Below are 26,938 nucleotides of genomic sequence, written 5' to 3'. Positions count from 1 at the left end.
AATATTTAAATTAAATAAACTTTTGTTAATGCAGCCCCTATCATTACTCTCAAAGCCAGAGAAGGCAAATAACCCTCCTACTTTGTTTTAAAGATTGGTATGTAATAAATTTTTGATTAAGCTTTGAGTAAAGCCCTCAAAATGGTTTAATTCATCAATGTGTTTTATATATTATTAAGTGTAGCCATCAGTGGTGGGTTCCTCCCAGTTCGGCCCGGTTCGGCCGAGCCGGTAGCAGTGACGATATGACATCACCGAACCAGTTCTGCCCCCCCGTTATTCTTACCTTTTATTTGGCCCCACCCCAAATATATTGCTGCCTCCTGAGTCCCAGCTGATCGGCTAGAAGGAAAAAAACTGTTTAAACTCTTGCCGCGGGGCTTCAAAGGGCCGCCCTACAGCTGATCAGTGTTAAAAGGCAGTGTGATGGTAGACCGGTGCCTCCAAAAACAAATGAGTAGACTGGTGCCTCCAAAAATAAATAGGTAGACCAGTGCCTGCAAAAACAAATGAGTAGACTGGTGCCTGCAAAAATAAATGGGTAGACCGGTGCCTCCAAAAACAAATGAGTAGACCGGTACAGCTCTGCAAGCAGTTAAAAGCCTGGTAGACCAGTACCTCTGCTAAATCCTAAAGAATTGTCACATGACCATCAAGCCACGCCCACAAAATAAGCCATGCCCACAGAACCGGTAGTAAAAAATTTTAGAACCCACCCCTGGTAGCAATGGTTGTTGAATTAAGTTCTGTGAGTTAGTGAATGATAAACTACGTACACCACTAGGATTCATGGATCAACCTAGGCAGAAACTAGCCATCCATATTTTAATCAGTAGGGTGAACCTAGATTCTACTGTATAGATAGAGCTACCTTGTTTTCCCAAAAATAAGACATCCCCTGATAATAAGCCCAATCAGGCTTTTGAGCACAGGTACTAAAATAAGTCCTCTCCGAAAATATTTAAACGCAGAGCTGGAAATCAGGTAAGACAGCAAGAGGAGCCCCATCTTGCTCCACGCACCCCAAAATAATAAGACCTCCCCGAAAACAAGGCCAAGTTTCGGGGTTCAAAAAATATAAGACAGGGTCTTATTTTCGGGAAAACACAGTACTGCCATGTTGTGGAGTGCAAAAATCAAAATGACCAATATAAAACAGCAGTAGTAAATTTATTTTTGTGCTGCCATCTAATGGTAGTCCAAGGATATGCAGCCCAATTCTGATAAATTTACCGGTAGTTCTTGGACCAAGAATCTGAATAAATTTAAAATAGAAGTGACAGGTTCTTATTTTCTTATGATATTTTTCTGCTTCAACAGATTACCTCTGTCTATCAGGACAAAAGTGTCAAAACTCCAGACTCTGGTTCACACACTAAACCAGGTATGTTGGTGTGTATCCCGTAACCTTAGCTTTTTTATCGCTAATCAAACTCAGAGAGGAATAGAGCCTCTGAGCTGGGAATAACTACCAGACATCCGCCTGGTGCTTGCTTTAGTACGTTTTATGGTATATTTCAAGGTTGATTAAAAAACATTAGATTCTGGATTCCAAAAATCTGGCAAGAAAAAGGCTACTCAATATTGGAAAGGATCATTTTATGCTTCTGAGATGCACTTTGTGTCACTGCTAATTCAGCTGAATTACACTTACTCCTCATTTAGCAACTACCTTGTTCAGTAATCATCCCCAACATGAGTGATGTCAAGCTGGCCACACCTCCCCAGCCCCCCCTGTGCTAGACATTTTTTAATCTGAAGGAACACTAAACTCCTTGGAATAACAATGGTTTCCCACATTGCCACTTCACTTTCCTAGTCTCTCTTTATATGCCCCAATGATACACTAAGGCATGCAAACCAGTGGTGGGTTGCTCCTAGTTCTCTCCAGTTCTTGCAAACTGGTAGTAAAAGCGGCGGGAGGCTCCGCCCACCCGCCCTGACATCATATTTTGTGATCTGCACATGCGCAGAAGCTTCTCCCGTTGCGAACCGGTAGTAAAGGTAAGTAGAACCCACCCGTGATGCAAACCCTTGACAGGAGCTCTGTTTCTTTTCTTTTTTAAAAAGTTTATTTTATTTTTTAGACAAACAAACATTTAATACATCAGTCATTCCTTCCATGTGACATCTCAGTGTTGTCTCCAAAAATTCTTCTTTTTGTCATTTCTTCTATCTTCATTCTCACCAAATCCATTACAACAATTCCTCACTAACACAATATTCTAATTATAGCACTTTTTATACATAACAATTTAGTTATTGGTATCTCTTTTCTAACCAATGATAAAATTGATTCCATATCTTAAAGTATTCTGAATCTTCTCTTTCTTTAATCATCTGTTTCATTCCACAGAAGAAGAGGATGCAAAAGTCACTGCAACCACTAAACCTGAGGGAAGCGTTGCTCCCCACCAGCGATCTTCTGTGTTTGAGAAAGTCTCCACTGCTCTTTCAAAGGTTTTCTCTCGAACATCAACCAGCAACCTGACCCAATCTGCAACAGTTCAAGAGAAACCCCCAGGGGACTAGGACCCCTAATAAAAAAAAAATTCTTTATATAGTTGAAAGAATAAATATTTTCATCAGAAACAGGGACCTTTGCTCTATGCTTGTAAAGTAGGAGGCCCATCAGGCAGTTGTATTTGTAGAATAATCTACATCAGCAACATATGGTGTTTATTCTGGATCCTGTCACCAGGCATGTAGTCCACTATTTGCTCATCTTCCAATATTTTCCCATGCCACGGAAAGCCTGTGATTCATTATAATTGGAAATTTCATAATGTTCCTTTCTTCCCAAAGGGCAGTTCATCAAAAGTGCCCAAGGAGTTTATTAATGAAAATATACGTTTGCATTATCCTTCTTTCTTAAATAATAAGGGTGCACACAAGAGTTTTTATTTAAATTATGCAACAACCAGATCAGTTCCTGCTCTTAGAATAGAATAGAATTTTTATTGGCCAAGCGTGATTGGACACACAAGGAATTTGTCTTGGTGCATAGGCTCTCAGTGTACATAAAATACAAGATGCGTTCATCAAGAATCACTTCACTCTCAAAGTGGCTGAGCTGATCAAAAGAAAGCAGTGCAGTGGTGGCTGTGATGGTTTCACCAAATGGGAGTGACAACAGTAGCAGCAGCAGCCTCCAGCAGGCTGTCCCAAGATGCAACACTAGGTTTTCCAACTGCAACTATTGAACAAGATCTGCAGGAAGAGGTTGTGTTGGCTGCCACAACAGTAGGGATTATGCAGATATCTCAGATGTGCCAAGTCTTGCCATTTCTTCTACAGTAGCATGAAGAAACCCGGAAGTGTCCAGCAATGCAGTAGAATCAATGTGTGCGCCATCTCCAACCGGATAAACTTTTCAGAAAAATTTGGTTTATTCAAACTAGAGCAAACCAGCTCTAACTAGATAACTAGATAATAACAGGTGCAGGGATCCAGTTTGTAAACTACTGTAGTATTAAATTATTTTCATTGAGCACAATAGGTTTTGCAGGATCCAATCTGAGTTGGTCACCGGGGCCAGAGGTTTGTTCTTCCAAGGTTTTGGACTTGTGCTGGGAGCCCATCCTTAGGGAACTTCTCAATCTCCAGAACTTCTCAATCTCCAACACATCTGGGAGATTGAGAAATTCCCTGAGGATGGGCTCCCAGCACAAGTCCAAAACCTTGGAAGAACAAACCTCTGGCCCTGGTGACCAATTCAGATTGGATCCTGCAACATTATCCTGGGATACATATATTTCCCTTCATTCACAGTAGTCACCTAGGGAATGGAAGATTGGGATATGGGGTTTGGGAGTCGAGTCAAAAAATAGCACGTGAGCAGCATTCTTTATTGTACCATACTTTCCTGGAGAATTTTATTTTTACAGTAGATAGCTCTGTAAGTGACATGCAGCACAGAAAATAAACAAACCCCTCTTTCTGCTAAAGATCGATTTGATTGCCTAAGTTCTCTATCATTCTGAGCTCAATTATCTCCCTACTTGAAATAATAAAACTTCTATTACAATATATATTTATTCCAAATTCTCCTAATCAAGAGTTTCAGCAAAAACTTTACTGGCAATCTCTCATGTCAAGTAAAAATTAATAGTCTTTCAATTCTGTTTTCCTCATTTTTGCACCTAATGGATGTGATTCTATGTTGAAGTGTCTCTTCAATGAACTTGAATCACCTAGAAATTATCTTCAATGGTCTTAGTTTACCTCAGGACTTATATACTGTCAGCAGTCTAAAAACGCTCAAATACAGTACCCAGGGCCGGATTTTCCTATAGGCTAATTAGGCTTCAGCCTAGGGCCTCAAGATCAAGAGGGGCCTACATTCAAATTGTTAGCAAAATTAAAATTACACTTTCACTATAGGTGAAAGGGCCTCATAAGTGGAATAGCCTAGGGCCTCTTTTCATCTAAATCCGGCCCTGACAGTACCACATGATTTGGAAGCATCTCTGACAGCAACTTCCTTCCCACTAATTCCTTGACCTATTTTAGCTTCTTCTCCATTGCTATCTGAGAAACTCTGTACATATAGCAATAGCATTTAGACTTATATATCGCTCCACAGTGCTTTTACAACACACTCTGAGCAATTTACAATGTCAGCATATTGCCACCAACAATCTGGGTCCTCATTTTACAGACTTCAAAAAGATAGAAGGCTCAAGCTCCATCAGGATCGAACTCCTGGCTGTGAGCAGTGTTAGGCTGCAATACTGTATTCTAATCACTATACAACCAGGGCTCATAAGTAAAAATCTTATCTGTTTTCCCAAGAGAGTTTATCGTATAAGAATTTCAAGGTACTTTTATCTGCTCCATTCTGTCACAGGCTTCAGCCGTTGTCGGCTCTAATGTCTACATATTCTCAGATGCAATGCAGGAAGAATTCAAGGTTGCTCAATACAATGATACTCTTGAAGCATCTTGCAAGGCAGGAAGGACATTGATTGGTCAATTAATGTGTCAATATGTTCTACCTACTGAAATGTGCTTTATATCACTTTAGGAAGGCTTAGATTGTAGTATAAAGCTATACCAGGGGTATCAAACTGGTGGCCTGCAGGCCGGATGGGTCATGCGCAGGCCACGCCCACCCCAGCTCCGCGAATGGAAAAAACATGGTGTGGTGAGTTTGACACCCATGAGCTATATGGAAATCCTCAAATATTGTGAAATTGAGTGAGTACTTTGACATACTGTATGATAGGAACTTGTTGCAAGCTATTTTTCCATTTGGTGCTTCTCCTCTTCAGCAGCTCAGCTAATTCCTCCCCCCCCCCCACAAGAATGGGACACCAGTTCCTCTCTCCATCTCTCCCCACCCCCCAAATAGACAACCAGAAAAAGGCAAAAGAAAAGGCACAGAGATCTCAGCGAATCCCTTCTACAAACCCCACTCATTTCCTCGATTGCTGCTTTTCAGGTTTGAAGGATACAATAGCCAAGAGACAAAACGATGCTTCTTTGGAAAACAGATACCACCACCACTCGCATCAACTATGAAAGAGGCTATATTTCCATTTCTTTTCTGATGGTTCTTGTCTTTAAACTGGCCCAGGCTTTGCAGCTCCCAGTGTTTTTTTGGGCTCCCTCCTGAAGAACCATCCCAAAAGCACAGCTCTCCTTTGGTGTCCAGAGGCCAATCTTGTCTGGCTCTCCTGCCATTTCTGCTGGATAGTGTGAGTAGCTTCTAAGGCTGCGCTGATCACAGTGGGGCTGGGATCATGACTCGCGGAGTGTAGAGCTATGTTGGGCGAGATGAGAAGCACTGAGGCAGAAAGGTTAATCCAAAACTACTGTATTTTTCTGAGTATAAGACGCACCGGAGTATAAGACCCAGCTTAGTATTTGGGGAGGAAAATAGGGAGGAAAAATCTGCCTACCCGGGTATTCATCTGGCTAGCGTCCTTAGTCTGGTCAGTTTCAGCACATTAGTTTGCTGGTTTTTTATCCCCTGCTTGGGGATAAAAAACAGCTTCCAAGGCACAGGTGAGAGGAAGCAGCAATGAAAAAAGCAGGCAAAGCACGGGGAAATTGCTTCACTCGGCTAGCGCCTAGTTAGGGCTGAAAAAAGCTTTGAAAAAGCTACTTTTGGAGTATAAGACACACCCAAATTTTCAGCCTCTTTTATGGGGGAAAAGGTGCGTCTTATACTCCAAAAAATACGTTAACTGGCTACCATGTTCCAGCATCTTGACCAAAGCCTTTTGGGCATAAGCTATTTATACATCCCTTGCAACCGTAGCCTAAAATACATATTTAATCACTGCAGCTTCAGACTCCTTTTTAGTTAAAGGTTATTTTGGTTATTTTTTTAGACAGCTGAGTCAGGTCCTGATAGAATTTTGTGGTAAGTTAATTCAATAGCTTGGGTTTGTACCAAACACTAAAATCTAGACTAAAAATCAACTGGATAATTTATGGATAATAGATTGTGCAAATCAAGCCATATCTTTGCTGACTATGAACCAAACCATAGTGTTAAACCATTTTGCAGCAACAATAGCAATAGCAATAAGACTTATATACTGCTTTACAGTGCTTTACAGCCCTCTCTAAGCGGTTTACAGAGTCAGCATATTGCCCCCAACAATCTGAGTTCTCATTTTACCCATCTCAGAAGGATGGAAGTCTGAGTCAACATTGAGCCTGGTGAGACTGGAACTGCCAAATTGCAGGCAGCTGGTAGTCAGCAGAAGTATCCTGCAGTACTGCATTCTAACCACTGCACCACCGTGGCTCCTAACTAAGTTTGAACATATTACTGTATATAAACATGACAATTTATTAATCCAGATGAAGGATTTTTATTGTGTGAGCCCAACATGTTAGGACAGGTTATGTTTCGCTGCAGTATGCATATTCCCCCCAAAACATTAATTCAATTAATTCAAATAGTGTGTTGTTTAAGCACAATTATAGTACGTTGTTAGCATACATATAACTTAGCTATTCCTTGCTAATAGTGGATTGGAATATTTTCTTTGCATTGTTTGGTGTTGTTGTAGGAGAACAATAATTTCAAGAGACAAGGCCCAGGATTTTTGATGGAAACCAGAGCAACAATCTCAATCCTAGTGAAAGTATATCACATGACCATGGATTTCATCCACATTGTAACGTTTTATTTGCTCTCCCGTCTTGGGATCATTTAAATACTGTTAATATTTAAATCAAATATACCTTTGGTAATGCTGTCCCTAACAGGACCTTCAAAGGACCATTATAACCTGTGCCTGGAATATACAGTAGTTCTGCACCTCTGCTCTAATCAAAGAACTTCGCACACAATACTTACCTTGTAAGAGATGTTCTACATCAAACTGTCCAAGATGCTGGGTTTCCACCTTCTCTACAAGAATTCCTAGTATAAATAGAAGAAAGAGGTTCCTTTCTCACAATACATAAGTGTGCATGCCTGCAATATACAGGTGTGGATTTCACAATGTTAAACTGAAGTGGAATTGATTAGGTTGAGGGTCAACATGTGTGAACCCCACCATTAGTTCATATAGAATTGGGAAGTTCGGTGCATTCTAATGAGACTGATGACAGTCTTCACATATTGTGTGAACCAGGGCACCATGTTATGGTTTATTCAGTTTTGTTAACTCAGGTGTAGGGTGTTGTGACCTAGGCTTCCTGAGTCATTAAAACACATGAGTAGTCCCAAAAACCTCTTTTATTGCAACAGCTGTAAATTACATTCATTCACAGCTGAGTCCCAATTAGTTGCAAAAAATCCTTCAGGAGAAGTCCTTCAGGATAATCACCAACCTTTATCTCCCTTGACACTCTGCCAAAGACCTACTTGGCAAAGCCACACGGATTCCAGAATCAAACAGAGATGCCGACTGGGAACAGAATTAACAATGTTGCTTTCCTGCAAAGTGCCCACGTGCCTTTGCTCCTCTTTTAAGCCTTATGGGAGGGGCTAATCATCTCCAGGCCTTATTCCTGGAGCTCCCCCCGGAAATACGGAGGATCCCGGATCTACGCACCTTCCGCCCCGCTCTTAAGACCTTTTTATTTCACCAGGCTGGTCTGGCCTAGCCTTTCCCATTCTTTTTTAATGTAAATTTTAATGTAAATTTTAATTTGTTCTTAACCTGGGGTTTTAAATTTGTCTTGGGCTAAATTGATTTAATTCGATTTTACTTCTGCTCTTAATTTTTGTATACTATGTGTTTTATCCTGTGCCTGTTCACCGCCCTGAGTCCTTCGGGAGTAGGGCAGTATACAAATTAAATAAAATGAAATGAAAAAATGAAATGAAATTCCTGAATCGTCCCTTTTGTTTTAACTTTTTGTGCCTTCTGGCAGCTCTGTGCATGAGTGCACTGGGAACAGGCTCCTCCTGTTCCTCTGCCTCTCTGCTGTCCAACTCTGGAGGCTCCGGAGTACACGCATCACTCTCAGATGGCCCTGGCCCCATCTCTGCCTCCAATGCAGAGCCCTTGTCCGGGCCTTCCCCAGGGACTGGCCCTTGTTCCTCCCCAGCCTCCTCACTGTCCGACTCCACAGGCTGCTGGCGAACCGCAACATAGCTTACAATATTTTGGAAATCTAACCAAATGGCTTACCTGCCAGCTTGCATGCCACAAGCCTGATTTCTTCCCAGTTGCAACATATATACTGAGCCACCTCTGCCATGACAGCTTCCAGCAGCAATGGGTTTCTCTGAGCCTAAGGAACAAATGAGAAAGGGAATGCAGAAAAGACAAAAGTGCTATATAGAAAGAATTGCCACTTCGAAAAATGTTTAAGGGGAGGGAGGGAGGCATGATCAGCTTTTAAAACAATCCACAAAGTGTTAAAAGAAAAAAAAACCTATTTTGTAATAATATTATATCAATTTAAGAAAAACAATCAACCCATGCATCTCCTAGTTAACCTCGAGAGCCTCATGGCCATTGGTTCAAACACTTTGAAAAGAGGGTGACAAACATTTACGATACCTCTTAAGTTTCTTCCTCGGGATTGTATTAGTTTTTACTCATTGCTTTTCTTATGTACAAATCTTTCAATTGACCCAAAGGCTTTGTTTAGAAACATGCTTACCCAGCTGAGGTAAAGGTATGGCAGATATATTCACAGAACATGCTAAGCTTGATTAGCATTAATTTTGGTTTAGATTTTCTTCAGCTTAGCACATTATGTGAAACTTGCTCAGCTGATTGGCTTAGAATTCAGTTTAGAATTCAAATGTGGAATGTGAACTACTTCAGTATGTGAGGTAATAATATGCAGTCAGAGAAGATTTGCAAAGACAGGAATAGTCGTATAATTTTTTTTGTTTTGTTTTTTTCTGGTGAGATCAAAGAATTTGAAAAAATATGGAGAACTGTTAATAAAAATGGTGATGGTTCAAAAGATTATTAGGCGCAAATAGAAATACAAACCAGTTCCATAGCAAGGTAGATAAAATAGGAATGATTAAATTGATCATTTTATTCAAAGAGGAGAATATATTTGAGTATGTTTTTCACTTGGATACCACTTCTGGATCTTGTGCTTGTAATGAAAAAAAGAATGAAACTTTGACTTTGCTTGTGTCGATCAGATTTGTCGTTATGGAAATGGCTAGTTATATATTAATGTGTGAAAGCAAAAAGTTGAGCTGGGGTGTTTTTATCTTGTACTGTGCTAAAAAGAGTTGGAAGTCAATGCCTTTTTTTTCTTTTCCCACCCTTCTACCTCACACCTTCTTTTCCCCTCTCCTTTTCCTTCCCTTAATTTCCAAATTTCTATTTTTCTTGGTATTTTATATATCAAATTATAAATATATATTAATAATAAATATATTAAAAATGTATCGATTGCAGAAAATATGACTTCAGCAACCTAGTGGGGGATGCCTGGAATGCAGTACCTGACTGTGGTTTCTTCCCCAAACCCCCAAAACTTCAACCTTAGACTGTCTACTGTGGACCTCACCCCATTCCTAAGAGGTCCTTACGGGGCGTGCATAAGCGCACCAGCGTGCCTACCGTCCCTGTCCTAACATTCCCTTTTATTCATATCCATTTCATGTATTCATAATTATGTTTATATCTGTTACATGATGAAATAAATAAATAATAAATAATAAACAAACAAACAAGCAAACAAACAAAAAGGATAAAGAAAAAAACAAATAAATAAATACAACGGCTGGGAGAGGTGGGGGAAAGGAATACTTGTATATGGTTGCCATACGGAACCTAGGCTTAAGTTTAAGCTGCCTGACCATGCCAAAAGAGATTGCCTGGCTCAAATTTGTCTGCTTACCAGCTGTTGACAAACTCTGTCCATGAGGTGGGAGTGTTGTATATCTGAGAGATCCATCAGCAATAAATCTGAATTTGTACTTTTTAAGAATCCACACAGACCGATGAACGAGGCACATGAGATAAAGGCCATTTGGCAGGCCTAAGCAGAAAAGATAGGCAAGTTTACTATACCACATCCCTTCTGCTACTTAGACCCGAGCTGTTGTGGCTCCGTTACTGGAGCCTGTGTCATCGTCAGGAGAGGACTCCGAGAGTGAAGGGGAGGAGTTGGCAAGGCCTCCCTCTCCAGGACCCTCCTCTCTGGCAATGCCTTCGGTGTCCGCCGAAGGGCAAGAGATAGGGCCAGGGCCAAGCACGTCCACGCAGCCACAGATGGACAGTGATGAGGGTAATGAGTCTTGGCTGGACCCACGCCAGCGTCACAGAGATAAGCGCGCGCAACAGAAGAAAGGGCGTGCCCGAGATTAGGCTGAGTCACTGGACCACACCCCACAGGATATAAAAGGGAGCGTGGTGACCAGTCAAACCTTGTGATGAACAAAGCTGAAAGCTTCCACGCCATTCTGCATTGCCGGACTTTTGCTTTAAGACTGGATTATCTCTGGACTTGATTGTAATTATTGAGCTGCTTTCCTTTGATGTATCAGAAGTGGGGAGAAGTTATCTCTCCTCTTTGTAAATAATAAACTCTTGGCAGGCAGCCACTAGGTTGTTGCCAAGTTCCGTTATCATAAGGAAAAGGATTTTGCCGGCTGGTTTGGTCTTTAACTCCTGAACGTCTGTTGGTGTGTGTGCGTGGGGTTGGGGACAGAACACGAGCCTCCTAGCCCAGGAATGGCATTCGGCCAGCCCAGAACTGTATTACATTGCAGCCAATTCTAGTGCAATTGAAATCTGGAATCTCAACAGAAGCCCTGTTGTGTAAGGACAGGGTGCCCTGCTCAAAGAGGAAAGGTTGTATTGTTTTCAAGCAAACCTGGGCCACATGTGGGCAAGGATCATGGAAGTGCAAGAGGAGGGCAGCCAAAGCACCTCCCACCTTCTTGGTAAAAAACTTGGAAAGCTTCAGTGGAACTGTCTTGGCCAGTTCACCAAGCAACTCAAAGGCTGCAGCACGGACAGTATCATCTGCCTGCAAAGGAGAGGGAAAATTAAGCCCATCTTCAGGAAATAACTCACAGCTTCAACCTTAAAACTGTCTACCGTGGACCTCACCCCATTCCTAAGAGATCCGTAAAGGGGGCATGCATAAGCGGACCAGCCTACCCTCCCTGCCCTACTGTCCCCATTTATTTGTATTCATTTCCCTTGTTCATGTCCATGTTCATATTCATACCTGCTATCTTGTACATGTTTAACAAACTAATAAATAAATAAATAAAATAAATAAATAAATAAGGTTTCCTTTGACATCAGGAAACTCAATATCCATTCCCAAGATGGGTTGGGTATAACCAGGCAATTCCTCTATAGTTAGAAGGTCAGAGGTGCACAACTTATGACCCGCTGAATACATGTGTCCCCCGCCCAAGTCTACTCGTGCAAACTTCTTGCTTCTTTCCTGTTATCAATGACATTTCAGTGGGATTCTGAAATGTCATTGATAAGTATGGTACTATTGTTTTCACAATGTCATTTTTCTTTGTATGTGTCAAACTCTTTCTCCTTTTATTTTATATAAAACACGGGCAAGAGTGAGTTGAAAGAGAGGAAATATTTGTTTATTATGAGAAATGGAGAATTTGCTAAAGATCCAGACAGTCCCAACGTTTATGCTGAACATTTATAGTTTATCACTTTATATGTATTGCTTTATAGTTTGATTGCCTCCCTTAATACTTCCTATTTATAATTTTATAATTTGATTGCCTCCATTTCCCCTTCATATCCCACCTGCTTCCTCCATATAACATCCAAAATATTTAATTGACTCTAAATCCCTCTAAGCCCTCAACCCTCCCTACAAGAAAGCTGGAATTCCAGTCTCATAACTGAGTACCAGTAGAAGTATTCCTATCCTCTTCAACTGACTGCAAATTTATGACAACTTGTTGTCATAAATTGTAATAATAATGGCTGGTTTAAGTGTATTCAGGTGAAATTGGAGGAGGAGGAGGAGGAGGAGATGATTTTTCAGTGGCAAAGGTTCCAATGCTTGGATTTCCAGATTCAGAAGCAAATATTAACTGCTGGACAGCAACCAAAAGGGAAGACTCTTCCTTTCTAATTCCACTTATAAACTCCCTGGAGAGAGTTGGAAATACTATATAACGCTAGTTTTGGAGGACCTGGTCCAACACTTTTCTACCAAAGTAGTGACAGGAGAATTTATTTATTTTTATTTATTTTATTAAATTTCTATACCGCCCTTCTCCCGAAGGACTCAGGGCGGTGAACAGCCAGAAGATAAAACACAGAGATACAAAATTTAAAATAGATTAAAACGAATTAAATAATTTAGGCTGAATTTTAAAATACCCCATAATTAAACAGATTAAAATTTGTGTTTAAAATTTAAATTTAAAAAAGGAGAAGATTTAGAATGATCTTTCTGTGGCCTAACTTACATGCCGGAGATGTGCACAGGCTTGGCTGACCACGATCTGGAAAGTACAATCTGCAGGCCATTTCCCAAGATATCTGCCTAACTTGCATAAAGCATATAGGCTTTCAGTGGCTAATTCTGGACTGGAGCTGTCCTGCAGAGCTTGGAGAAGAGGCTTCAGCAAAGCTTTCTGGTACTTCTTTGCCTGTGAAACAATTCTTGTATTTGTCAATGCCTAGACTACTTTTATCCCCTACAATCTGTTTCTAATCTCCATTACTAGCAAAATGTAACTAACAGATTGTGGAATGACTATTTCAGGTCAATATGACAAGCAGAAGCTCTCTTTCCATTAACAGGTCCAGTATGCTACTGTCCATCTTCCTTCCCTTCTCTGTAGTGTCCTCTTTCTTTCATCTTAAAGAAACACTTTTTTGGAGATCTCTTCTCCTTGGGTTATTCCTTCCTCAGACATCTTCTTTGTTCTTTATTTGGTTCCCCCCCCTTAATAAACAGTTCAATCAAGGACAGTCAAAGATTATGTTGCCTGGCCAACCTCCCTCTGAGAAGAGCATCTCAATCAATCACTGCCAACAAATCTATATGTATTAAACTTAAAGCAATCCACAAAATCCCTGTTCCATTAGAGTATGGTTGTCCCAGGGGTGAAATCCAAAATTCTTCCCTACCGGTTCTGTGGGCATGGCTTGGTGGGCATGGCAGGGGAAGGATACTGCAAAATCTCCATTCCCACCCCACTCCAGAGGAAGGGTACTGCAAAATCTCCATTCCCACCCTACTCTGGGGGCCAGCCAGAGGTGGTATTTGCCAGTTCTCCGAACTACTCAAAATTTCCGCTACTGGTTCTCCAGAACCTGTCAGAACCTGCTGGATTTCACCCCTGGGTTGTCCCTTTCCCTCACCTTCTTGTTTAGAACAAGATGTCTTGGTTGTGCACTTTTTGGCTTACCTCTTCTGGAGCACCTTTTGCCATGTTCCCCAGCCCTCGCATTGACAAGATACGCATAAGATCATTTCCATTTTGAACTTGGGTCAGTAATAAATGCAAAAGAAGGTTCAATGTTTCTGGTTTCTTCAAGAGAGGATGACCTATAACCTGGAATACCGAAATTACAGTTACTGAATTTCTAAACTGGCCATTGGAAATGGATGGTTCAATTGTTTCCTATTTTTCCCCACTGAAAAATAATAGAAAAAAAAATATATAGTATGTTTCAGTGGTGGGTTGCTCCCGGCTCTGTCCGGTTCTTGTGAACTGGTAGTAAAAGTGGCAGGAGGCCCCACCCACCCGGATGTCATAATGGACGATCTGCACATGTGCAGAAGCTTCTGCGCATGCGCAGAAGCGCTCCTGCGCTCCCATTGCAAACCGGTAGTAATGGTAAGTAGAACCCACTCCTGGTATGTTTCTTAATTACTTCTGTACATGGCACAACTTATTTATTGTTCCCCTCCTCCACAAGACTAAGGCTATCACACCTCAGCCCTATGTTGCCATTACTCTTAGTTCTTTTACTTTGCACTACCTGAAATAATATCTCACCTCCATGCAGAAGACCAGGCTAAGATTTCTAGATGTTGTTCTGGAGGACTGGAGGAAAGAATGGAGATGAAGGAGCAGCCCATCTAAAAAGGGGTTCTTTGTATGCATCAAGGCCCTGATGAAGGAAGCAATCAAGTGCTGACTAACTTGGTATCAAAGGATCTGTTTCTTCTCAAGATTACCCCAAAACTTCCAAAAAGCTTTTTGAACTCCCTCCCAGCCTTTTAAAGTTCAAATATGCCAATTTTGCCGTTACTCTGTGTAATTTCATTTTCATCGTATTTCAAATTCCAAGTTCCATTGGTGAATTTGCTAGTTCAAAGCAACCCCCCCCCCAAAAAAACTGGAATTGTATTCAATTTCCACAGAACGTCAGATTAAAAAATGCTGAGCTCAAATCTAAGCCCTTGATGGCAGAACGTATTGATTTAAGAACATCTACCTTTGTTCTTAGGTTTAAAGATCTACAGAATTATTTTTCCTGGGCCAAGTTAAAAATGGATATTTCCAATGTTAGGGATATGTCCCTTACCTGGCCAACAGGGCCACACCCTTGAGGCTGCTACTAGGGTCCATCAGGAAGTCCCAGGTCTTTCCAGAGTTCAGTTCCCTTGCAATATCTGGCAGAGCTCTGCTGAACACAGCCTGCAGTACTGTAACAGCTAGCCTGAAATACAAAAGACCCCACAGGGACAGAAAAGACACGTCAGGGACAGAAAGTTTGCAAATTTTATTCATAGTGATCTGAATAAATCAAGCTGGTAAATATCTACTCAGTCACCAGAAGTCAAGCTCAACTCAATGGCACCTAACTATTCTGTAGCCTGAAAGGCAGTCACAGGGTGGGGGGCAAACAAAGAACACATTTGCAGAATGAAAGGGAAAATCTTATAGATTTATAGTAATCTTCCCCATTTTAGTAACCTTTATAAAGGCTAGGTATCAGGATTCGGTGTCGTCTCAAATAAACTGCATTTCAAACAAATAGTCCTTGATCGAAATCTTTCATTTATTAGGCACAACAATCGAAAACTCTGACTCAGTCGCAGCCAACACTGGCTTCCTGGTCCAAACCCTCCCTTTCCTTTCCCTGCTGCTCTGCTTCTCATTGGCCATCTTACAAGTCACTCTGCTGTTATCTACTACTTCAGCTCAAAGGAATTTCCCTCCTCCCAACTCATCTCCTAGGGGATAGTATCTCCAGGGAAAATAAGTAGGTGAAAAGTCAAGCGTCCTCTTGCCAGATGCCCCCACCTTCTCCTTCTTATGTCAGCATTGAATGCAGCTTGGAGTGCTGACACTAGGATTAAAACACCCAAATTTTTTTTCCATTTGACTAAGAATGTAGTTCCAAAATAGTTCCAAGACATCTGGCAGGTTTCAGGTCAGGGAAAGCAGATCTATAGATTGCAGCAAAAGGCAGTACTAGGTTGAAGACGTCTCTTGGATGAAAAGTGAAGCGTCTTCTAAGAAAAACCAGGAAGTCCAGTTGCCTATTGAAAAAGCACCTTTGGGACAACCATGACCTGGATGACTGAGAATCTCCATAGACATTTAGCTATGTACTTTGGGATGAACACCATCGAATGGTGTGGGAAAATGAAGAGATTTCCAGAAAAACTGCAGAAAAACTACAGGAACCCTTTCAGCAGTTCCAAAAAGGCTCCGCACTCATTTGCACAACTCAGGTGACCCTGAGGACACAAATAAACCTCCAAGTGGCCTCAACAACACTCTAAAATAATGCAAATGACCAACTGTCTGCAAGGAATATAAATCCTTCTATTCCCCATCATTCAGTCAGAAGAAGCTTCTTGAATGAGAAACTAAACATCTTCTGAGAAAAATAAGGAAGTCCAGTTCCCTCTCGAAAAAGCACTTTTTGGGAAACCATGACCTGAATGACTCAGAATCACCATAAACAAGATTCCATCTGCCAACCACAGCTCTGCTGTTAGATAGCCTTGCCCTCTTCCCTCTGGTTCCCAGCTAAACATACCCATTCCACTTCTTAAAAAGATATAAATTGTGGTATTTCTGTGCTTATCACATATTACTGATGGTGATATGCCAAAAGCTCTGCATCAGGGCTCCTTTGTATGCCAGCATGCTAGGGGCAAGTTGGATTCTTCACCCTAAAGCATAGATTTTCCCTCTTTGAAACAAGAACTGCAAACCAGTGTTAGGGAAATGATTTTTGTTCCTGCTCCTGCTGTTTCCTTAATGGCCTGAGTAAAAGGAACAGAGAGCATCTACAAGGCCCTGGCTGCAGCATCATTTAATCAGAGCAGGCTTACCACAATTCTTCAACAGATTGGAGCCCCATTTGGAAGTGCCATTCCAAGTCTGCATTTTATGTTCCAGCTTTACAAATTATATTGAAAATGGCAGCAGTTAGGCAGAAATAAAAAGAGGGAGCATTCACCCAACTCGAATGAATAGCAAATGCTTAAAGCTATAATGGCTTAATGAAAAGACCCACCAACCATCATCACCCTATGGCAGATCAGAGGAGAGGACAGGCCTTTCCACTAAACAGTCAACTGTTGAGAGAGATCCTGGTCCCTCCTATGGATCCTTGCTTTTTAAAGAGATGGCAGGATTTAAGAGATGGCACACATTATCCCCCAACCCAAAGACCCCTGCCACTATCACTATCACTGATACCATAATAAATTAATAATTAAATGGAAACCCAGCCAAGCAGCTTAATTATTGCTAGAAGAAAACCATGAAGCCATTTCCCTCAGATAATTGTCAAGAGATCTCTTCCCCAGGCAACAGATTGCTATCCAATTGATGGCTGCTGGACAATGCCGCACAAATCTTCAACATCTGGGCAACAATCAGATTGCAGGCAGTGAAACATTCCTGGCAAACAAATATTAAGGGGAAGAAGTGCCAGAAACATGAAAGAGAGAGGTTTCGAAGGAATCGTCCACTTTTAGGAAAGGCACAATGTTACCCATGGGATGTCATGAATTCTGTCTCAAGACTCCCGTTGCTTTCTAGAGAAGAAAAAGAGAACGTTGGCATCTTATCATCCTGATGTTTGCTGAGCTGCTGCAGAAGAATGTAGCACAGCTCTGTCAGTAATGGAAAGAAGGTGGCACAACCATCCAAAGCCAAGACTACCTCATGGAGAGCCTCAAGACCCTGAAAAGGACAGAGATACAATGAAACATCTGAATTGTATTTGTCTTGGGTCTATTGTTGGTCCATCCACCCCACTCTTGTTGACCTTGACTAGCAACAGCTCTCTGACAAGGCAATTCTCCCAACTTGTTAGGAAATGAGTTGTCCGGTCTCTTTACCTATTTCCCAGCCATCCACAGAAAATCAGCCTCCCCACCTTGGATATACTGATTGTCCCTCAGTTTCGAGTCCAGAGGTCTCACCCAAAGGCAGCTGCGGGTATCATTTCCTTCCATTCTCATCCAGATGAGCAAACACTTCAGAACAGAAGGACCACTATTTTTATAGGTTGCAAGCGATGCCCAGAGTTCTCTCTTTACTCTAGAGATGAAAAATAATGCCATTAAAGCAATATCTGACAGCTCAGCATCATTCCCTGGGGATAGGCAGCCCAAGCGGTGCGGAATAGGGGAGGAAGAAACAGGAGCTAAGCCTCCATTGATTAACATGTCTGAAGTAAAAGCGACAGAGCTAATTATAAGTGGGTGGTGGGTGGATGGGCCTATCTCACGCGCAATGGCCAAATTGATTAATGATGCATAAAGGCGAATATCTCTTCAATGGTGGTTTTTACACTCTGACAATGTTAGCAGAGGCTAACAAAAGCTAAGTGGATAATATATTTTAAGTTCCAGATATATATATATCTGGAATGTGTATGTGTGTATATATGAACTGTTTTCTTAACCCAGGATGAAGGTTTAGCATGGTATGTGAATCCATCCAATGGATGGATGGATGGATGGAAAGAGTCAGTCTCTATCCATATTTGAGACCTTTACTACTGCTGAAGCAGAAAAGAAACCCACAATGACATTTTTGTATGAAATATAAAATGTCATGTCCCCTTCGGAGTCTGAATCTGCAGAGGAAGATGAGCTGGAAGAGGAATGACAGAGATGGAGAGGCCGGGAGCAAGGAGGGAAGAGAGATGGTGAGATCAATGCAGACTGAGCTGGCTACGAGGGAGGAGAGTGCCCCGCCCCTTTTAACAAGGCACACCTGGGGACTGAGATGTAAGGAGGTGCTGGTGGGAGAGGCATTTGTCAGGAACAAGTGTTGAATCTGTGGAGTCTCATGTGCACTTGCCAAAGCCTGGAGATCACTGTACTCTGTCTTGTGGGGCTTGCCAGTTTACCTGCTTCGCTGAACTTCTTGCTCTGGTTACTGTTTAGCTAACCTGGCTTATTGGACTGCTGGCTGTGGTTGCTGTTTGATTAACCTGGTTTACTGGACTACTTGCAGCCAGAGGCTTCTGAAAGTGTGTGTGAGAGCTTTGCTCCAGGACTTGTAGTGAATGTGGGAACGTTTGGGGGCACAGTTGGAGCAATAAAGGGGAGTTAGACCTGTTCTCTGGTTGTGTTGCTTTCATGCCATGCCCTGGGTCATCACATAAAATACGTGGAATATAAATGCTGCTGCTCCATACCTTTCTGCCTAATAGCAATAGCAGTTAGGCTTATGTACCACTTTACAGTGCTTTAACAGCCCTCTCTAAGCGGTTTACAGAGTCAGCATATTGCCCTCAACAATTTGGGTCCTCATTTTACCCACCTCGGAAGGATGGAAGGCTGAGTCAACCTTGAGCCTGGTGAGATTCGAACTGCCAAATTGCAGTCAGCCGGCAGTCAGCAAAAGTAGCCTGTAGTACTGCACTCTAACCACTGCGTCAACACGGCTCGTAATGATTAAGGCCAGCCCTGTGCTCACCACTCACTTGTCTTGAAGCAGGGGTTGCTCCAGGAGAGAGAAACAAACTGCTTTGCGATGATGCTCAGCCAAAATGCAGATGGCCTGGGCCAGGAAGTGGCGCTGAGCTGAGTCTTCGGAATATTGCCAAAAGGAACAAATGATGTCTACGATATTGTGAACCTGAAAAAAGGAGAAGCCATCATCACCAAGGAAATTATATCTGCAGCTTTTCTTCACGACTGGAAAGTATTTAGACAAATGTGAGCCTAAAACAAATTATGTAAGTTTTATTCTTTCTGAGGAAGGTCTATAAAATACTGCAAAATCACTCGCAACTCTCAGTTTTAGAAAGATGCTAAGATCTTAATCCTTCAGGAGTTAACCTGCAAAGATTTCGACTTGGTAGCAAAGTTTAAATTAAATCCAGATAAGATGGAGGTATTTTTGGTTGGTAGGAAACAGCTGCTACTGGAAGTCTTCAGGCTAGGAGTGCCCCTTGATCTACAGATGCTTCTGGAGTCCCAGACGGCAATCAGGGTGAGAAGTGCTGAAAAGTTCATCTCATAGACATCCTGTGACTACATCTAAGCCAGTCGTCCCAAAGGCGCTTTTTCAAAAGGCAACTGGATTTTTTTTTCCTTGAAGATGTTTCTCCTCCAAGAAGCTTCTTTAGTTCTGAAGAACTGAAGAAGCTTCTTGGATGAGAAGAGAAATGACTTCAAGGAAAACCAAACTCCAGTTGCCTTTTGAAAAAGCACCTTTGGGGCAACCATGACGGGGATGACTGAGAATCTCCATAGATATCTAAGCCAGTCAAATTTGGCAGCAGGCACATCATGAATTGACAACAAAAATGTAACTTTCATTCGGCTACCCTTTAGATGTACCAGAAATTGGATCCTGACCCCTTGAAGGAGTACCTGCCTCAATTTGAACCTGTTTGCATTTACAAAGTTCACAGCAGAAGTTCTTTTAAAGGACCTCACTTTTCAAGTTCTGCTGTGCAATGCACCCCTTGGAGATACACTCAGACCCCACTTTCCTGCTTTCATAAAAAGTGTCAAGTTCTTATTTTAGCCATACTTTTAGAATTTGAATGAGATAAGAATGTCATTTTTTATCAGCCTTAAGAAATACACAGCAGGGTAGGAGTAAAAAATTTCCTTGCCGGCCAATTGTTGCCAACCATCATCTAATCAAGGGATGGATAACCTGTGTCCATCCAGTTGTCATATCGTCACCACTACCGGCTCGGGAGAACCGGGCCGAACCAGGAGGAACCCACCACTGATTCGAACAAGATCAGATTTAGGCTTTACCTTATCTTTTAGATCTGGCCGCCGTTCCTTCACAGCCACCTCAAACCACAGGAGGGAAGCCTTGTCGCAGGAACCATTCACAGTCCTCAGTTGCTCCAGCAAAGTGTGCAAGAAGGTTAGGATTCCTTGGAGAGGCAGGACACAGCTGACAATCTGAAAGAGAAAGTAAGGACAGAAAGTTCAAAGGACCTTCATCTTAAGTCAGAGCAACATCACTTCATCCTTTTTCGAGCATACAGTATGAACTCAGACCAAGCATGGGCAGAACATTTTTCTCTCTAATACATCAACAGCTCTCCAGGATCTCAAAAGATCTCTTCTACCTCACATGATTTAGTTTGGATCTGTTAGCTTTTCAAGGTAGCCCAGACAAACCCAACCCAATTATAAGTACGAACTCCATCTTCATTTTAGGGCTGTATTAACAGACAGATGCAAAACTGAAAGTATTTTTCCCCTCTTCTTTGGAAAACTAGGGAAGGTCCCTTATGAAGTGCTTCCCTCACCCCTCTCCTGGGTACTGAGATATCTTTTAGAATGGTTGTCTGGTTTGTGACTTTTCCTCCCGTCTCCCAAGATCATTCTCCCATATCACTGCAGTGGGAGATTCTCGTTTTACACTGGGTATCCAACTAAGCTATAAGTGATCTGACTCTTCTTTAAAAAAATACCAATTTTCTGGGTTTATTTTCTCCAAGCCAGATGCCTATTTTTGAACAAGGTTTTGGCAACGTTTCAACACTAGGTGGAACAACAAAACAAAACAAGCAAGATGTCAGCGCCTCAACGCTGGCATAGAGAGGAGAGAGATAAGCTCTGAACTTTTGCCTGCTAAATCCCTTTGAAGCCGGGTTGTCGTGGAAATGAGGGGGGGGAGACATTCCTGGGAAATGACGAGACAAGAAGTCTGGAGAATGACTTGGAAGATAGCCAATGAGAAGCAGAGATTTGGGGATCGGAAAGGGAGGGATTGGGGGGCAAAAGGTCAGTCTTGTCCGCATCGAGTCATGATCCAGTTGCTGTGCTCAATTAAAGAAAAGATTTCCTTAAAGATTGGCAGTTTGGAAATTCATTTATTTTGAGATAGCATCGAAGTCTGACACAAAATTGTATTATCTATGTGGGCCAGGATGAAAATTTCATTTTATTTTGACTGTACCTACATTTTTGTTCTCATGCTTTGTTGAAGTTCTGAGAGCAGCCTTCTCCAACCTGGATGCCCCCAGTTATGTTAACTGAACTCCCAGAATTTCTAGCCCGCATGGCATCAGCTGAAAATTCTGGGAGATGAGTTGACACATTTGGAAGGTGCTACCTTCCAAATGGGAAGACTACCTAGGAAACTTGATGAAAAGCTGGTATTTTCGGTTTCTTAATCTATACTAATTCTATCAGCAGCAACATATACTGTATGTGTATGGTATATCAGGTCCAGTAGTGGGTTCCACTTACCTTCGCTACTGGTTCGGAACCAGGAGTGCGCGCATGCGCAGAATCTCCTGCGCATGTACAGAGTGTCCATGATGATGTCTGGGTGGGTGGGTGGAGCTTCCCGCCACTGTCACTACTGGTTCACCCAAACTGGGGCAAACCGGTAGAAAACCACCACTGATCAGGTCCCTTGCTATAAACTGACAACTCTCTTTAAGAGTCAGAGAAAGATGCTGTGAATTGTCCTCTACAACAGTGGTCCCCAACCTTTCCAGCTTGGTGGCCCGGCTTAGCACATGTGTGTCTGTGTGTGAGTGGCAGGCATTTATTTATTTATTTATTTATTTATTTATTTATTTATTTATTTATTTATTTATTTATTTATTTAATTTGTATACCGCCCTTCTCCCAGAAGGGACTCAGAGCGGTGAACAGCCAAAATTAAAAAACATACAAATACAAAAGTTAAGATAATTAAAAAGAATTAAATCACTAGCTTCCCAATTTAAAACCCCCAAATCCATAAAATTTAAAATCCCAATTAAAAACCATTTAGGCTAGGCCGGCTTGATAGAATAAAAACGTCTTCAGGGCTTTACGGAAGGTCCGGAGGTCCGGGATCAATCGTATTCCAGGAGGCAGCTCATTCCACAGGGCGGGTGCCCCCACAGAGAAGGCTCTCTCCCTGGGGGCCACCAGCCGACATTGCCTGACCGACAGCACCCTGAGGAGGCCCTCTCTGTGAGAGCGTATTGGCCGGTGGCAATACGCAGGCGGTCTCGCAAATACCCTGGCCCTAAGCCATGGAGCACTTTAAAGATGAGAACCAACACCTTAAAGCGCATCCGGAAGACCACCGGGAGCCAATGCAGCTCGCGCAGGAGAGGTGCTACCCACACGGCCGCATTCTGCACCAGCTGGAACCTCCGGGTGCTCCTCAGGGGGAGCCCCATGTAGAGAGCGTTGCAGTAGTCCAGGCGTGACGTGACCAAGGAATGAGTGACTGTGCACAAGGAGTCCCGATCCAGAAAGGGGCGCAACTGGCATATCAGGCGAACCTGATAAAAAGCCCCCCTGGCCACGGCCGTCATATGCTCTTCTAAAGACAGCCATGTGTCCAGGAGGACGCCCAAGTTGCGAGCCCCCTCTGTGGGGGTCAGTGACTCGCCCCCAATAGCCAGCGATGGCACCAGCTGGCTATACCGGGACGCTGGCATCCACAGCCACTCGGTCTTGGAAGGGTTGAGCCGAAGCCTGTTCCTCCCCATCCAGACCGCACGGCCTCCAGACACTGGGACATCACTTCGAGGGCATCATTGGGGTGGTCTGGGATGGAGATGTACAGCTGAGTGTCATCAGCATACAGATGGCATCGCACCCCAAAACCACGGATGATCTCACCCAGCGGCTTCACATAAATGTTGAACAGGAGCGGCGATAGGACCGACCCTTGTGGCACCCTGCAAGCAAGGCGCCTCGAGGTCGACCTCTGCCCCCCTGCCAACACAGACTGCGACCGGTCAGAGAGATAGGAGGAGAACCACCGCAACACGGTGCCTCCCACCCCCAATCCCTCCAGCCGGCGCAGCATGATACCATGGTCGATGGTATCAAAAGCCACTGAGAGGTCTAACAGGACCAGAACAGAGGAACAACCCCTGTCCCGAGCCCTCCAGAGATCATCCACCAATGCGACCAATGCCGTCTCCGTGCTGTACCCAGGCCTGAAGCCGGACTGGCACGGATCTAGATAGATGGTTTCATCCAGGTACTGTGGGAGCTGTCGCGCAACCACACTCTCCATAACCTTCACAACAAAGCGAAGGTTGGAGACCGGACGGTAGTTTGCCAAAACAGCCGGGTCCAGAGAAGGCTTCTTGAGGAGGGGCCTCACCACCGCCTCTTTCAAGGTGGGAGGCAAGAAACCCTCTCTCAGAGAAGCATTTATAATCCTCTGGAGCCAGCCTCGTGTTACCTCCCGGGTGGCCAGTACCAGCCAGGAGGGGCACGGGTCCAATAAACATGTGGTTGCGTTTAAACTCCCCAGGATCCTGTCCACGTCCTCAGGAGTCACAGGGTCGAACTCATCCCAGGTAACATTCTCAAGACCAGCCTCAGTCACCCCGCCAGGATCTACCCAGGCATGCGCATGCACAGCTCCATTTGTGTGAATGATGTGCACGCATGCCCTCCACTCACTCAAATGGAGCTTTACACACAGGTGAAGAGTGCTTGCATTTGTGCACGAAGCTCCACTTGCGCGAGAGCAGAGGGCACGAGTGGATGGTGCTTGTGCCCGTGTGCAAAGCTACACTTGTGTGAGTGCCCTCTGCTCACGCAAGTGGGGCTTCGCGTACAAACGCAAGTGCCCTTTGCTTGCGCAAGTGGAGCTTTGTGCGCGAACCTAAACAACCTCCACTCATGTGACTGGAGCTTCACGTGCATGCGCTTGCCTGTTTCTCCATGGCCCGGTTTCAAACAGGCTGTGGCCCAGTAGTGGGCTGCAGCCTCAAGGTTGGGGACTCCTGCTCTACGATATCCCAGTGTGTGAAAGTCAGTCCCCAGAATCCTCAGCAATGGCCACTGTGGCAGTTGTTCAAACATCTGTAGATATTCATGCACGCAATATGCAGTCACACAGAAGAAGCTGTCCATTTTTTTAGTACTTTGGCCAACTGGAGAGAGGCAGTGTGCATCGTCTCTGTACTCTCACTTTGAAGGTCCCTTTGAATGCAATACAATCGCTGTTGGTTGACACGCACTTTGGGCTCACGCAACTTTGTGGCTCCTAAAGAAATAAAGAAGGTGTTGGCTGAATACTATGCTCTATTATTCCATGTTGTAGCTAGAAAATATTTCTCAGTAAGTTTTAGTAGTATAGCAAGGATGTAACAATAATTGAAAATGTATCCTCCTACAATCAGGGGAAGGATAATGAAGCAATGAACCAGCATTTCCATTGCTAAGAGAAGCAGATGTCAAGCAAAACATCATATGACCACTTCACTTAGCGATGGCAGTCCCAGCAGTCTCAGTTGCGGTTATTAGGTAACGACCTCATGCTTCTCCTGCCCTCCACAAATTGCCTCTGCTTCAATTTTCCCCTCTTGCCTATCTACCTTATCCCTCTCCAAGAGCTGTGGTGGCACAGTGGTTAGAATGCAGCATTGCAGGCTAACTCTACCCACTGCCGGTAGTTCGATCCTCACCAGCTCAAGGTTGACTCAGGCTTCCATCCTTCTGAGGTTGGTAAAATGAGGATCCAGATCATTGAGGGCAATATGCTGACTCTGTAACTCGCTTAGAGAGGGTTGTAAAACACTATGAAGCGGTATATAGGTCTAAGTGCTATTGCTATTGCTATTGCTATTGCTATCTCTGCTCTTTCGGCCACCCTGAACAGCAGGGCTGAGATGAAAAGACCTGCCATCCCACCACCCCGCGGGAATTTAGAAATCCTTTTGGCAGAAGGATTGGAAATGAATGACTGGAAGCTGCGATTATAGCAAAAGTGAGCTTGTCACTCAAGCACCCAAATATTCATCATGTCACCATGGAGATGTTGCAAGTGTAAGAACCAGTTTTAATTCAATTTTTCAACAACTTTGTAACTTTGAATGGTTGCTGAACAAATGGGATGTAGCCCAAGGACTGTTTCGAACATGGGCCCTAAACAGAATTCAACGGTCTAGTGGCCTGAGATGGCTAAATGGTTTGTTCATTGAGGCCGCAATCCTATGTAAGTTTACACAAGCAGAGGTCAGATTAACAGAGTTGGAAGGGACTTTATAGGTCATCTAGTCCAACCCCCCGCTCTTCCATTGTTAAACTCACCTTGGATGTTTAGCAGGAGTCGAATGCAATTACCAGCACTATGACGAATGGTGCCCAGTGTGTCATAAGTGAAAGGACCCAACAGGGCCATCAAGTGGCTGAACTGGTTCTGAGAGATCTGTGAAAGATTATTTTTAAAAGGCAATGGGGTTGCTAAACTTTGCTTAATCTTACAGAATAAACCAGTTTGCTGGAAGTAACAATTCCAAAAAGCTACTTTTGCGAAACTTGGACCAATCTTCATGGAGATGTTTCCCCCAACATACAAGAATACATACCCCCTGGGAATAGTTTGCTGGGCCAGGCTTCGCTTGGCAGATGCTGGGCCATACTCACAGAAGTACTAGTCCTCTGGCAATGAGCTTTCAGTAGATGGACACCAAGCTGCATAGCCCGAGCCCGCTCCCATTCATGCTCCGACACCAGCCAGTAGCCCAAGAGCTGTGGAGAAGATGGAAGGCTATGTTATCATCCACCATTAGAATCTAGGGCTATTCACCAAAATTAAATCCAATGAGAGTTTGTACCAATAAAAAGTGGTAGATAATGTATAGAATTTGCTGTCATATAGCTTTGTTGGAAGAAATATCCATCTGGTTCAGTTCCAAATGGGGAAAAAGACACTGGAAACATGGAGGCTGATTGGAAAGATGGTTTATTGATGAACAGGATCACATGGTTTTGAGGTCCTGGGCAACTGACCACATGGAGTAGAGAGTGAGGGATTTTTATACCCTCTCTTGGGCCTTGCCCTTGAGCTTCCTATTCCTGTGCAATAAATGTATTCTATTGGCTGTAGTCAGACTCCCATTGGTCCATGTGGGGTCATGTTTGTCTGAATCAAGTTTGGTTGGAGCCTGGGTTGATGTAATTGCTGCTAGATGGATTAATCCTATTATGTCCTGGAGGGTCATGTCTTAATCCCATCACCCTGGAGCTGAAGGTCTTTCGTTCTGTAGATAGGCTGGCCCAGTCCTTCTCAATGGGCACCAAATAACTGCTGGGAGCAGGGAGCTGAACCTCTGAGTTTCTGTCTTCCTTAAGATTTCTCTTTCTCTTTTAGGGA

General features: G+C 43.2%; 1 protein-coding gene across 1 annotated transcript in view; it reads right to left on the bottom strand.

The window, feature by feature from the left end:
* Positions 1-5,564: 5,564 nt before the first annotated feature.
* Positions 5,565-26,938, bottom strand: part of MROH2A (maestro heat like repeat family member 2A) — a 62,734-nt gene continuing 41,360 nt past the window's right edge. Inside the window, exons 26-41 of the mRNA XM_070946571.1 lie at positions 26,209-26,313; positions 25,873-25,990; positions 24,705-24,826; positions 20,608-20,760; positions 19,314-19,468; positions 17,800-17,917; positions 17,367-17,557; positions 14,934-15,068; positions 14,402-14,516; positions 13,808-13,954; positions 12,860-13,042; positions 11,269-11,424; positions 10,291-10,431; positions 8,604-8,706; positions 7,319-7,384; positions 5,565-5,764 (exon numbers count right to left, since the gene is read on the bottom strand). Coding sequence (XP_070802672.1) covers positions 5,565-5,764; positions 7,319-7,384; positions 8,604-8,706; positions 10,291-10,431; positions 11,269-11,424; positions 12,860-13,042; positions 13,808-13,954; positions 14,402-14,516; positions 14,934-15,068; positions 17,367-17,557; positions 17,800-17,917; positions 19,314-19,468; positions 20,608-20,760; positions 24,705-24,826; positions 25,873-25,990; positions 26,209-26,313 — 2,208 coding nt within the window. The remainder of the gene's footprint in view (positions 5,765-7,318; positions 7,385-8,603; positions 8,707-10,290; positions 10,432-11,268; positions 11,425-12,859; positions 13,043-13,807; positions 13,955-14,401; positions 14,517-14,933; positions 15,069-17,366; positions 17,558-17,799; positions 17,918-19,313; positions 19,469-20,607; positions 20,761-24,704; positions 24,827-25,872; positions 25,991-26,208; positions 26,314-26,938) is intronic.

The sequence above is a fragment of the Pituophis catenifer genome, unplaced genomic scaffold (assembly GCF_029215685.1).
Source record: "Pituophis catenifer annectens isolate HBS135680 unplaced genomic scaffold, rPitCat1.0.hap2 SCAF_1, whole genome shotgun sequence".
Taxonomy (NCBI): Eukaryota; Metazoa; Chordata; class Lepidosauria; order Squamata; family Colubridae; genus Pituophis; species Pituophis catenifer.
Note: the sequence above shows the minus strand (reverse complement) of the source record. Positions and strands in the feature narration are given on the sequence as shown.